Source organism: Sorex araneus, chromosome 1 (assembly GCF_027595985.1).
Source record: "Sorex araneus isolate mSorAra2 chromosome 1, mSorAra2.pri, whole genome shotgun sequence".
In the NCBI taxonomy this organism is placed as follows: Eukaryota; Metazoa; Chordata; class Mammalia; order Eulipotyphla; family Soricidae; genus Sorex; species Sorex araneus.
The window spans coordinates 46,057,919-46,071,928 of record NC_073302.1 but is presented as its reverse complement, the minus strand read 5'-3'; the positions used below and the strand labels follow the sequence as shown (position 1 = coordinate 46,071,928).

General features: G+C 41.0%; 1 protein-coding gene across 2 annotated transcripts in view; it reads left to right on the top strand.

Annotated features, from left to right (window-relative positions):
* The first annotated feature begins 281 nt into the window (after window positions 1–281).
* Window positions 282–14,010, top strand: part of TEK (TEK receptor tyrosine kinase) — a 106,166-nt gene continuing 92,437 nt past the window's right edge. Inside the window, exon 1 of one of the 2 annotated variants that reach the window (XM_004600369.3) lies at window positions 282–486. In XM_004600369.3, the coding sequence (XP_004600426.1) occupies window positions 435–486 (52 nt within the window). In that variant the 5' untranslated portion in view covers window positions 282–434. The remainder of the gene's footprint in view (window positions 487–14,010) is intronic. The other variant, XM_055135700.1, reaches the window with a different exon arrangement.

Here is a 14,010-nt window from a genome sequence, read left to right as displayed (position 1 = left end):
CCTATTGTTTCTGAAAACGCTGACCAGGACCCACACTTCCAACAAAAATTCCTCTACCCCTGTAACAGCAGCAGCAGCGGCGGCAGCGACAGCGGCAGCCACAGCAGCAGAGCAATAGATAAGTGTTTTGATGAATTGTGAGATGGGTAGGGCTTGCAGTGCCCACAGTCCTGCTGATATCAAATGCCTTTAAGATACAGCCTTTCCCATCCTAATCTACAAAGGAAACAGGAAAAAGGAACTTAAAACTCCCTGTGCTCAGGCAGAAATGAGACTGTTGCAGCCTGCTCCTGAGCTGTTGCTTCTTGCCTCTGACTTGTAAACAAGACCTAGGAGAACATGCAAATGGAAAGTCACAAACCTTTGGGTGTTTGAAAGGATCCTTGGGACCTTATGTACATCTGCGGAAACTGGATGGAGAGACCTGGGGAAGCATGGACTCTTTAGCCCGCTTAGTTCTCTATGGAGTCAGCTTGCTCCTTTCTGGTAAGGTTTGGTTTTATTTTTTCAATTTGATATTTGGGGAAAGTATCATTGCTTAATGCTGTGAACAAAGCAGCCGTTGTGCAGAGATTCTGTTGCTCTAGGAATCACCTTTTACATCTAAAGGATAAAAATGCAAAGTTCTTGTGGAGTGACTTTTTTCAGCTTCTCTTCTGGATGGTTGCTCCGTGCGCTGGCACAGATGGTGGGGACTGATTAGGTCACTTTATTTGAAAGGACTCACTAGATATTATGTTTTATGATATTATTGCTGTTCTTTGCTCAGGGTTGTTTCCTTATGATTATTTTAAACAGAAGAAACCTAGCCTCCACTGTTATGTAGAAAACGTCTGCAGATTTATAAAACGTGGAATGCATGCTGAAAATTTTGGGAACTTGTTTAAGGCAATGTTCAGATTGTTGTTTTTAAAATGAGAATAAAATTTCTTTTCTGTAAAGAGTTTGTATCTGCATTCTATTTTATTAAAAACAGATACATACTGATCTTTCTTTGCTCGTCTGTGGCCAAGGTCAGAAAGATTAAGACTATGTAATTCTTGTTTAATAAAAATATTTTATTTAGGGTAATTCATAAAATCTTTATTAACCCAATAAAGTAAAAGTTTAGGCAGCTACCAAGACCATTGGACAGAGTGTTGTAAGCTACTCCCTAATCCAGGAATTATTAGTTTGAATGTTTTTAGAATTAGTGTGTCTGTTGGTGAGATTCTTGAGATCATGGCATTCCTACGTGGCTCACTGATCTGATGGTACACTGCTTAAAGTCAAAATCTTAACTTTGCTTTTAATGGGTTCACTTCATATTGAAAGCATGCTAATAACTGTAATAAAAATAGAATTGATACCAGAAGTGAATCTGAAAAAAGTGCTAAATATGTAATGGTGCACACTACATTAATATAATTCTTTTAAATTCCCATAAGTGTTTGCTGTATTTTATATATTTGAATTATATTATAACAAATTTTAAAAATTACTTTAACATAATAACAGAATCACATGTAAGTTGTTTATAACTTTTCAGAGGACTTTTAACAGTCAATTATATTGAGGACATAGCAACATGTTTAAGATTAAAGATATGTAATACATTTGCTGAAAATAAAAGATTATGATAATTTCAAGATTATGCAGAAATTGTTTATATATATGTAGAAAAACATAGGTTTCTATAATAACATGCACTTTGAAACCAAATAAATGCCATGATTCCATTTTTGCTCTGTCTTGCATCTGTGTGGTCCATTGATCAGTGACATATAATCTGGATCTGATTCTATACAAGGGGCTATAGTAACACAAAACCCAAGCAAAGACCCATAGGTGCTCTCGGATACTTTCTAGTTTGCACATATGCAACTATTTTAATTAACTTTTCTATTCAACATGATTATGTGGTGACACTTTTTCAATCTACGATAAAGAAAAAGCTGTGATAAAATGAAATGACAATATTCTGTGGCCAAAATAATTGCTCCATGTCTACATCTGTGTTCTCCAAAGACACAGCACCACTTCAGCTGGGAGATGCCCAAAGAGAGAGATAGAAATCATACTCTTCTTGGAAAGGAGAGCACCCATACAAAGGTTGGTTTCTGTGGTAGTTCTGTCTCACTGACTCCTAGTCTAATTCCCAGTCCAAGCCTCCAAAATAGCAAACACCCAAGACTTCACAGTTGCATAATCATGACAATAGTCATAAAATCCATTCTTCAAACCTAATTCCAGTGTATCCTGCAGTAATGAAGCAAGAGACTGTAGCCATGGGTTTACCTCTCCATTCTAGTTGGATATTTCTCATTCCTTTTTTCTGAATAAGCAGAAGTGCAAAATATGTCACATTTGCCACCAAAAAGCTGACTCCGGGTGATGGTTGCTGGTCCATACAAGTTTTGAGGAAGGACACAGTTTTAAGAAGTCATCTCCTACCTACCTAGCTTCTTAATACATTCTTTTCCCAGTGGAGACTCATGGCCAATTTCAGTTAGCAAGAGAGTTCTAATAAATATGCTTATGATTTTTATCCTCCATCCTCATGAAATCAGATTGTTCATACTTATATATACATATATGTAAATAAATATAAGGCTGTATATAAGTATATATAGTTGGTACATATATGTGTGTGTACATGTATATTATATACATATAGAGAAAGAATAAAATAAAATAATTATTTCTGTTTTATTATTTCTGTTTTATTGCAGTAAATTCAGTATGATTAGCACTGAGCCAATAAGAAAGTCTTTAAAAAATTTTTTTTAGTCACAGTGAAATTGCAAAGTTATTCATGATTATGTTTCAGGCATACAATTTTATAACATTGATCCCTTCACCAATGTCCACTTCCTTCCACCAATGTTCCTAAACCTTGACCCTCCCACCAGTATCCTTCTGAGGCTCTCTCTCTCTCTCTCTCTCTCTCTCTCTCTCTCTCTATCTCTCCAAATATATATCACTTGTATCACTTGTCATCCCGTTGATCTTCGATTTGCTCGAACAGGCGCCAGTAACGTCTTCATTTGTCCCTGTCGTGAGCTAGTGCAGCCCAATGATATCTGCTTGCTCCAGGCACAGGAAGAGCCTCAAATCATTCATTTAGGGATTTTATGAAGAAATCTGACCATCTAGTTGGTGGGCGGCCATGAGGTCTTCTGACATCCCGTGGAATCCAGTCAGTAACAGCTCTAGTCCAGCGGTCGTCTCTGAATTGCATTACATGACCGGCCCATCTGATTTTTGATGCCTTGGCAAACGAGACAGCGTCCCTGATTCTTGACCGTTGATGGAGGTCAGAACTCCGGATTCTTTCTCTCACTTGAGTGAGACGTGATACTCGTAGCATAGCTCTTTCAATTCCTCTTTGGGATACCCTAATAGCATTCTCATCCTGTTTGCATAGGGCCCAGGTCTCTGAGGCATATGTTAGTGTGTGTGTGTATATATATATATATATATATATATATATATATATATATGTTTACACACAAAGATTTTTTGTACTGTTGAACCAATAAGGAAGTCTTTAGTCTCAGGTCTTCATATCTTTTTCCTGTCATCTGACATTTTCAATATCTTGGATTCAAAAGCTTGTCTGAAGAGGCAGCTGGAATTTGATCATAAAGTCAGGAAAGTGGTACCAGATGGAACCTCTTTAGGGCTTATCTTGGTAGACTAGTATCAAGTCTGAGTAAGGAGGGATGCTTGTCTAAGTAAGCTGGAATCAGAGATATACTTGGGAATTATTCTCAGTGGGGCAAGTTTTGCTTTCTTCACTGACACTCCCTTCTAAACAGAGTCTATATTAAAAGAACATGACATGCTTTCCCTGAACTTCTGGTAAGAATGTAGATATTCTCAATACTACCTTCAGAAGGAACTCTGAGTCCATCTCAAGAGACTATGCTATGTCTTTTGGAGGATTCAAATGAGTGAATTTTGAATTTTCATGACATCAATTTTTCTCCAGGGGGCTTTACTCCTAAACAGCTATGTTAGTTATTGTGTTAACCTATAGATAGCTAACTAATTAGAGAAAAACACTGGGACTCAGGTAGATTTCCTCAGCCTGGAAAAGTGGATCAAATCCAAAGGATACAATTTCAGAATAAATAAATCTCAAGTTATGTGCTTTGGTTCAATTAATAAATTATGGACATTCAATATGGGGGATATTTGTCTTGTTGAATATTACTGTGAATGGCCCTAAAGTTTTGGTGATACACAAAAGTCATAGAAGCCAGCATATACTCTCTTGCTAAGAAAGTAATACATATGTTGTAGTAGTTTTTAATATCATACTACACAGAGTATATGGTATAATAGCTTGTAGTAATATGTATAGAGGTCCAAATTAGAAATGGAAATAACTTCATCTTCTGCTCAGTCATAGTCATTAAATACTGAAGACACAGAAATTTGACAACACATATAGTAGGTGAGTGGGAAGCCCTGTGCTTAAGAAGCCATGTCATAGTGGAATATTTAGCCAGGAGAGAGATAAAGAGTAACCTGTTCAGATAAGTTAACATCGCATTTTGCCAAGTTTAGCATCTAGAGACAGAGGAAGTTGCATAGACAAAGCTTAACTTTCCTGGGAAAACTAAAAAAAAAATTGACTATCATCTTCAAAGGAGTGAATGCCTACACTGGAGTGTTTAGGCATACATTTAGTGATGCTCTATTAGGAACGTGGAAAAGATATGGTATGTGATAGTTCCTGTGCTCCTGTTCAGAGCCTGTACATTTCTGTCTGTGATTAGCTATTCAGTGAGCAGGCGAGATAAGGATTCAGAAAAGCCCCCAAGATCTTTGTCTAATAAAATCAAACAAGGCATATTTCCAGAATGTGAACATAGACATGGTCACATAAGTTTTACTCAGTCAATGCACATGTGCTTCTGTGCTACGACTCTCTTCTTAATGCACTGTTTATGGAACTGAACTGAAACTAACAAGGTTTTATGAGGAGTTAAGATAATGGGATTCAAAAGTAGAAAGAGAGAGTATGAAGGAAATTGCCATAAAGGCAGAGTTTTGGGGTGGGGTGGGGGTGATGGGAGGTGATATATATGCATATATATATATTTTTTTTTTAAAAAGCTAAGGGATTAATTTCAGATCAGATGATCCTGGGTAAGATTTTTTTTTACCTAAGACATGGTTTCCCTATGTTTTGTGGTTGAAAAATATCTATTTCTCAGAGTTGGAATAAGTGTCAAATATGAGAGTGAAGTTGGTAGGAAGTCTTTTAATCAATGAAACTAGTGTAATCAAAAGAGAAGTATTGTTGTGAGGACCAGGGTACAAGATCAAGACTGTACCAACCTTGTCCAGGACCTAGGAAAATGGTTTGCTAAGCTTAGAATCAGTCTCCTAAAACAGTGTTACACAACCTTCTACCAAACATGGCCCATTGTAATCTTATTTTCTACTGTGTTAGCTCCTTAGTTTCAGGTCATGGCCACCCATCTGCTCAATTTTCACTTAAGAACCCTTTGTAATGGGTTTCACAGGTTGAGAAAGAATGGTCTAAAAAAACTCAGAGTAACACAATTTCTCAAATTTTGTGCTGGTCACTCCCCACTTGACAAGTTAGAATATTAGGCACACTATTTAATATCTCCCTCATCTATCTATTCATCCCTGCTGAGGGTGCTTTATCCTGCATCCAGGTCCATCTCCAGAGTAGAGGCATTCTTTCCTGTTAGCTCTTATTCTTTCTGTATCATTCATTTGATAGTGTCTTTCTCCTCTCCATTCTACAAATACCAAATTAACTAGGTGAACTCTTCGTCATGATTTCCCCCTAATTCTGAGTTCACTCATTTGAGTGTTCTCTGGACATATGGATTTAGCCCAATTATCATCTAACCTTTGACAACAGAATAATATCATTATTATTGTTTTTATTTTGTTCTGCTAGGGGTTGAAAACAGGATTTTATATCAATAGCACATCCCTTTCTTTCGTTAGACATGAGACATGCACTTTAAGAGTTGATTTAACCAGGCCTTTACTTAGTATTAGGTATTTTGAAACTGTAGAATGTTACCCAAAAGATATGCATTTTTTATTCAATAAACAATTACTGAGCTATAACCTGCCTATCATTCATTTACTTATTCACTTAACCTTATTTAAATAAATAAATACATTGGAGGATTAATTAGTTTGAAGTAATTAATCCACTAGATAGAGGAGTGCAAGAAAGATGGGTTGTTTTATTTTTTTATTTTTATTTTTTTGCTTTTTGGGTCACACCCAGCGATGCTCAGGGGTTACTCCTGGCTTTGCACTCAGGAATCACTCCTGTCGGTGCTTGGGGGACAAGGGTTGTTTTATTTTTATCTTGCTAAACTCACATTTTAGTAGGAAGGATGAATACAGGTAGGTGAATTATATAATGAGATAAATTTTATGGTAGCTCTCTGTCTATATATCTGTATATATACATATAATCTGAGACTTTCAAGAGCTATAAAAATTCTTTAGTAGATCCTAGAAATAAAAATAAAAGTTCTAAATTAAACATAAATATTTAAATGTCTAAAAATAATATCCACTTCATCAATTGCTAAAATTAGTGTGTATAAAAGTAGTGATATTTGAAAACAGTCAAATAGTGAGGTGAGATTTTCCTCACCCTAGAGAATTCCTAAGTGCTTGTGAATATTGAAAAAAAAAAAAAGATTAAGGCTTCTTTGAGTTACTCATCATGAAATGATTTTAAACCAAAGAAGATAAAAAGGGAAAAAGGAAGATAACTTCCCATTCGAGAAGGCAGGGGGTGTGAGATAACAGGGCAAGCGTGAGAAAGTCAAGGAAGCAGAGAATGCAAGGTGGAGGTGGAGATAATGGCTGGAGTCTAATCTGCAAGATCCCTGTAGGCATTTAACAGAGCTTGTACCTCATTTCATAGATGTTGAAATTTAGCAGCTTGTTTTGTTCTCTCATATCTGATTTATGTCTTGGAAAGTTTACTCTAATACCAGCATGGAGACATGACAGACACCCTCCCGGCTGGGACCCGTTTGTCTTTGGAACTCTCCAGGCAGGAAAGCCTGGATGAAGAAGGAGACTGAGAATGTTTAGGAAGTCAAACTGCAGGGGCTGATGACCAGTGGCATAAAGATATTGAGAGAAAGTAGCACTGTGGCACTGTCATTCCATTGTTTATTGATTTGCTCCAGCGGGCATCAGTAATGTCTCCATTGGGAGACTTGTTGTTACTGTTTTTGGCATATTGAGCTTGCCAGGCTCTGCTGTGTGGGTGGGATACTCTCCATCGCTTGCTGGGCTCTCAGAGAGGGACGGAGGAACTGAATCTGGGCTGGCCACATGCAAGGCAAATGCCCTACACGCTGTGCTATCACTCCAGTCCATTGAGAGAAAGCAGAAAGAAACATTACCGTTTGGGTTTGGTAATGGAGATGCCATTTAGAAGGCTGGGAAAGAGGACAGAAGGAGCTGGGTGGTGCTGGGCGGGGCTGAGGCTAGTTACAGGTTTCATGCTTCCATGTACAGGGAAGGCTATTGAGCAAAATTTTGACTTTGGACTCTGAAGGCAATTGATATTGGAATTGAGAAGCAGAAGATTACTTCAATGTATGGCAATCAAGTCCATAGCCACGGTTGCATACCCAAACTTAAGAGAAAAAGAGGAAAAGGAGATAGCCAAGGTATCTGGAAGCAAACCTACCCAGATTCCTGTCCTGGGAGATTAGCTAATGGATGTTGTGGTGACTCCGGAAGGAAAGAATTTTAGGAAGGAGGTAGTAAGAGGGGGTAGCCCTGCGACAGCCTCTGCGCCCCCCGTGCTGGGGCAACAGCCTGCAGGCGGGCTGTTTTCTGGAGGTCAGCTGCACCCGGAGCTTTGCAAACAGAGCTGGAATGGCTGTAAGAGGAGCATCTGGCAACTCTCCCAGCCTTCAGGAAAGGTTGCCTCCCTATTTCAGGAATTCTAAACTGATAACCCAATTCCCACCAGACCGGCCAGGCTATCCCTTACTCATAGCACACGTGCAGCATGTTTTTTAGATGGAGCTATGCCTGCTTTCCTCTAACCCCCTTCCTCCACCCCTCCACTGCCTCCTGTTGTCCTTCAGGAAGGAATCTGACCTCTTTCTCCTTCACCTGGTGTTTCTTCCCGAAGGCGGCAGGAACGTGGGGAGGTTGCGGGGTGGGGGGGGGGCGGTGTTGGTGTCTGGACTGGCCAGATGGAAAGAGTCCCAACTCTTCCAAACCCATCTGTTGGGGAGTGGGCGGACATTCCCACTGCCTGGTGGGTCCGTGCTGGAGATGGTGTGGGTGTTGGGAGAAGAGGGAGCAAATATATGAAGGAATCAGAGGCTCCTGGTAGGCAGCCAGTTGAGCGGCATCATGGTGCAGGCGGCTGCTGTTTGCTCCCTGCTTGTCACAGCCCAGGGCTTGACCAGCGAGGTGTGTGTGTGTGTGTGTGTGGGGGGGGGGTCCACACCCATCTCAGCAGATCTGTCAGCTTTCCCGCTTTTGTTAGAGGGTGATATCATGCTTCCTGGGGGGAGCTCTGGAAGACAATGCTAGGCCACTTTCCTCCAGATACAATAGGCGGAGCCAGGAAGGCAGTATTGACATTGCTGGGGCTGGAGCGGCCCTCACTTCTCTGCGGCCATCAGATGGTGAACCAGCTTAACCTTGGCCGTCTGGCAGCACAGCCAAAGGAGACTCCACCCTGGGGACAGGAGTGCTTTAGACACCTGAGGAGCTTCAGGTTCCTACCCCTGTATCAAAATCAGCCCCCCAAACATTAGTAGTGCCAAATAATCCCCAACACGACAGCCATAGATGGAATGTCTCTATGTGCAGAGCATCTGATGTGATTTTCAGGATCTCACAACAGCTTTGCAAATAGAAACCATTTGCTTTTTTTGAGGGGGGAGGTGGGACCACACGCAATGGTGCTCAGGGTTTCCTCCCAGCTCTGTGCACAGGAATCACACCTGGTGGGCACCGGGGAGAAGGCAAAGGAACTGGATCAGCAGTGGGCAAGGCAAACTTCCTGCCTGCTAGACTATCTCTCCAGCCCCTTCACTTTTTAACAGATAGAACTGATGAAGAAACTGCATCTATTAAGTGATGATTTCTGTAAGGTTTAAATGTTATGGACACCCACTATTTGGGATGGCCTCGTATTTCTGGTTTATGAAAGTGGCCGTGCTTTCCCTTCACATGTCCCGTTGGGACAGCCAATCACTGATCACAGAGGGAATTGTCAGTTGGTCTACATGGAGGAGGTATGACCCAACAGGGCTAGTGAGACTTTCTCTGAAAATTTCTGAGCAGGATGTTCTCTGGCTTCAATAGTGGGGTTGGAGCTGAAATTCCCAGCTGCCTTAGGTATTTGAAGGAAACTGCTCAGTAGGAGAAAAATGAGTTCAGGAATAGAGAATATAACCCAGACAAGCACTGTGACATAACTTGAACCCTGGGTCTGGTGGCTTTAGATCAGAGACCACCCCTGTTGTTCAGTCAGTACCTTTAGTTGGAGATAGTTTCTGTCTCCTGGAAATGAGTGGTGTCACATGACCACCTGGTCTCAGAGAGAAACGCTGCCCGCATCTCACAACCATCTTTCTTTTCATTCCTCTTACTGAAAATGTCAGTTTTTCTTTGCTCCCAGCCTGTCTTGAATTGAAAAGCACTTTCTAGCTTAGTGAAGTTGATTTGAACACCCTCTTATTCAATTCTTCACTCCAGAATCAAGCAGGACCAGGTGGCCCTAGGCTGTGATGAGCAACTTTTCAGGTATCTCTCTGCTCTCCCGACTCTCAGTCCTGTTCTATATGAATGGAAGGCATATTATTCTTTGGCTATATTATTCTTTCCAGCCTCCATGACTCTGCACCTGCTGTTTTCTTGAATGCAAATGCTCTCTGCAAAGTGTTTTCTTTGCTTGTCTGACATGTTCAGACTCTGAAGTTTGTCTCTCATGCCCCCCACCCCAACTTCTCTCAAGAAGTCTCCCTTAACCTCTTACAGGAGTGAGGTCACTCCTTTGTATGCATTTCAGTAAAAATGTGACCCAAGTCAAGGCAAATGTGCAAGTAGGTTGGGAGTGACATCCAGGGAGCAAGAGTGAGGGAGTAGGGAAATCTCACATTGGCCACTGCAATGGACCCCTGGTGTTCCAGACTTTATATAGTACTTTAAAAAGTGAAACTCAAAGGGTTCTGGAAGTTCAGTCACTACAAGCTCCATGCCTGGTGCCTTAGGTGATGAGTGTGGTTCGTAGGGGTCTGCTGTTTGTGCCTGACAGCTCTGATGTCACAGAAGATTTTTGCCTGCACTGCAGACAGGTGTGTGCAAGCACCACTGTTTAAGGTTACAACCCCTGGCAGGCACAATGAAAAAAAAAAGATGTGGGAACACTGTAGTCAGGAAGTACTAACCCTGGCAAGGATGTGTGTGAGACCCACAAAGACTCATCTGGCAACACTTAACCAGAATGTGGGCATACAGCAGAATTAATGAGTGAGATGACCCTGGTCAGCACCGCCACTGAGTGTTGGAACACTGTTACTTAATGTGCAGGCCCTGGTGAGTACCATAAGCCCAAAACGTGCCAGCACCACAGCCAGACAACAAGTATGACCTCCAGTTATCACAACAGCAAAAAGAAAGGGAAGTGGGGGTAAGAAATGAGACTCAGAACAGTTTCCAAGAAAGGCATCCATCCATTGCCTTCCTCCAGCTTTTTTTTTTTTTTTTTTTTTTTGTCGACAGTGAGTTACTGCAGAGTACTGTGCTAACATGCCAGAGAAAGACTCCTAGAAAAGAGTGATAGAGTCAGACGGCTACTGGGCAAGTAGAGAGAGAGAGTCACATGGGCTCTGGTGAAACTATTTTGTGTTTCTGTTTAAAGATGGGGGGTGTCTGCTTAGTAGCGGTGATGGTACACATAGTTGGAGTGAAGAGCTATGATGTTCATTGATACGCTTGCCATATGCCCATGTGCTTGCCTCTTTCATAAGACTGAGAACTTTTTGCTGCTTACTTATTGGTTTTGTCTACTGGACTTTGGCATTTCAGAACTCTCATCAGCAGACATAATATACCTGCTGGCAGAAAAAATGCTTCAACAAATGATTTCATACTTAATGAATTGTTCTGAGCTAGTGCTCTCTAAAGAACACTGTATACACTTCTACTGGCCTAAGTGATGGTTGGAAGACTTTTTGGAAAAATTGTATTGGGGTGGAGCAATAGCACAGAGGGTAGGGCATTTGCCTTGCATGCAGCCGACCCGGGTTTGATTCCTAGCATCTCATATGGTCCCCTGAGCACCGCCAGGGGTGATTCCTGAGTGCAGAGCCATGAGTAAACCCTGTGCATCACTGGGTGTGACCCAAAAAGCAAAAAAAAAAAATTGTATTTTTTTTTGTACATAAGGCTGGAGCTATAGCACAGCAGCTTACAGTCTAAGCACAGAATGAGCACTCCCCCAAAAGGGCATTTGTCTTGCACGTGGCCGACCCGGGTTCGATATCTCTGTCCCTCTCAAAGGGCCTGGCAAGCTACCAAGAGTATCTCTCCCACACGACAGAGCCTGGCGAGCTACCTGTGGCCTATTCAAAATGCCAAAAACAGTAACAACAGGTCTCACTGGAGACATTACTGGTGCCCGCTCAAGCAAATCAATGAACAACTGGATGACAGTGACAGTGACAGCTGTTTAAAGGTATAATGGAATTTGTACATAAACATGTGGTAGTGCTTTATCACTCATGCAATTTCATGAATTTCTGTCTAAATAAAAGGCTGAGGTAAAAAGATGGGTTAAAAAGATAGTATAGTAATACTTGCCTTGCATGCTACTGACTCAGGTTCAACCCCTGGCACCGCATATAGTTTCATAAGCCCTGAGTGATCCCTATTACAGAGCCAGGAGTAAACCCTGATCATGCCAGGTGTGATTCCCCCCACACCCTGCCTTCCCCTCCTCAAAAAAACCCAGCAACAACACAAACGAAAAAGTAAAATGATGAAGCTGGGAAGAATATGATTTGGTTGAGTACAGAGATATTTATGAGAACTGTTAGAATGTAGGATGAAATTGAGCGAAGAAATGTGATTTGTCCAAGAAGAAGCTGGGCTGGTTCTGAGAACACTTATTTAAGGGTTTCAGGGGTAGACAAAGAAGCTGACGGCATTCAGAGAGGCAAGGTGCAATGGAAGTTAAACCTTGTTAACAAATGCAGAGGCAAGAGCAGAATAAAGAGAGTATGTCAATTAGAAACCATTACTAAGCACTTTTAGTTGATGTGTAGGTTTGAATTGAGTAAGTGGCAGATGAGGAAGGTGAGTAGGTAAGCATAGAGTCCTTTCTGGGAGATATGTCCTGGCAAATTTCTGCTTCCATAGGGTTTTCTGTAAACTTGTTCTAGGATATTCTGGTTGGAGAAAAGTTTCTCTTTTATCACTCGCTCAAGATGCTAGGTTATGCAGAGATTTGATTGTTCCCAATTGACCTGAATTAGAGAAATATTCTAGTTCATAAATGCACATTAATGGAAGTGACTGTTTTGTGTGTGTGTGTGTGTGTGTGGAGGACTACATTCTATTATGTAGTTTTAAATATTTATAGTTTAAATATTAAATATAATATTTAAATATTAAAACTATTTAGAATTTTAATATTTAATAGTCTATTGGAATTTTCAAAGATTCAATAAAATAATATAGTATTGTTTCTGACAGGTCTTTAAAACATTACTAATTTCAAGAGAATCACCGATGCTTTAAATGATAATCAGGTTATACTAATGTTCTGTATGATAGGAAATGCTGATGTGATTCAACTTTTTAATTTCATAGGTGCCAACATTGAGGCCTGGGGTGTTCAACACTTTTCTCAAGTTAACGCAACCCGTAATAATCTTAAATGTTGGGCCAGGGCACTAGTACAGCGGGTAGGGTTCTTGCTGTCACATGGCCAATCAGAGTTCAATCCCCTGTACCCCATAAGACCCCTCAACCTTGCAGGAGTGATTTCTGAGTGCAGAGCCAGGAGTAATGCCTGAGAACTGCTGGGTGTGGTTCCCCATGAAAAAGATTTGTAAATGTCTTCAATTTAATTGTGAAGGGAAAGACAAAGTAAGTTAGACCCCAGTGCTTGCACTGTGCCGTAAGACCACTTGAGCTTATATTCCAGCTTTATCTTTGTATCGGATAGCTACTGCAGTGAAACAAAGTACTCCTTAAACTTCATGGGTGAACCAACATAAGTTAATATTCATATGTCCATAGGTCAGTTGAGGTTCAGCCAATCTATGCTTGGTTTTTTATAGTCTAAGCACAGAATGATCACTCCCCCAAACATTCATTCTTTGTGATGAGGCCAAAGCCAGCCAGTATATGGGTACAAGGAAGGTTGGAGAGTTGGGTTCAGCATTAAATCTGCGATCCCTACTACTAGTTCTGTGCTGTGCTGCAAGGTATTTAACTTCATTTATACAATAGCCTCATAAACCTCCTCATAGGGTGGGGGGAGGAGGTAAATGTGTAATTTCATGTAAGTCACTTGGAATGATGCTTAACAACTTTGCACACACTATGTAAAATAATGCTATTTTTAAAAATTCATTCAACCATCCCCACCCTCGCATGATGGAGGATACTTGGAGTCTTTGCCACCTAAGTAGTTTTGTGAGGTTGGGGTTGACTTCATAAATTGGCCCAGCATCAGCCGTTATCCATCAGCAGGAAAACTCTGAGGAGTGACCTTGTAAAGAGTCCCAAATCACTCATTTATAAATTCCTTCTTTCTCTTCTAAGTAATCACTGACCACAGGCTCAAGGTTCCAAACAGCTGGACTTGCTATGTGCTGCCTGGCCCTCCCAGCCCTCTTCACCCTGTATATCTCACACCCAGAGTCAGCAGTGCTATTCACACAAACTGTCTGCCAAAAGGGATGGAAAAGGAGCCAGAAATACACCAACAGCTGCAGAAGCTCAGCCACATTCAGA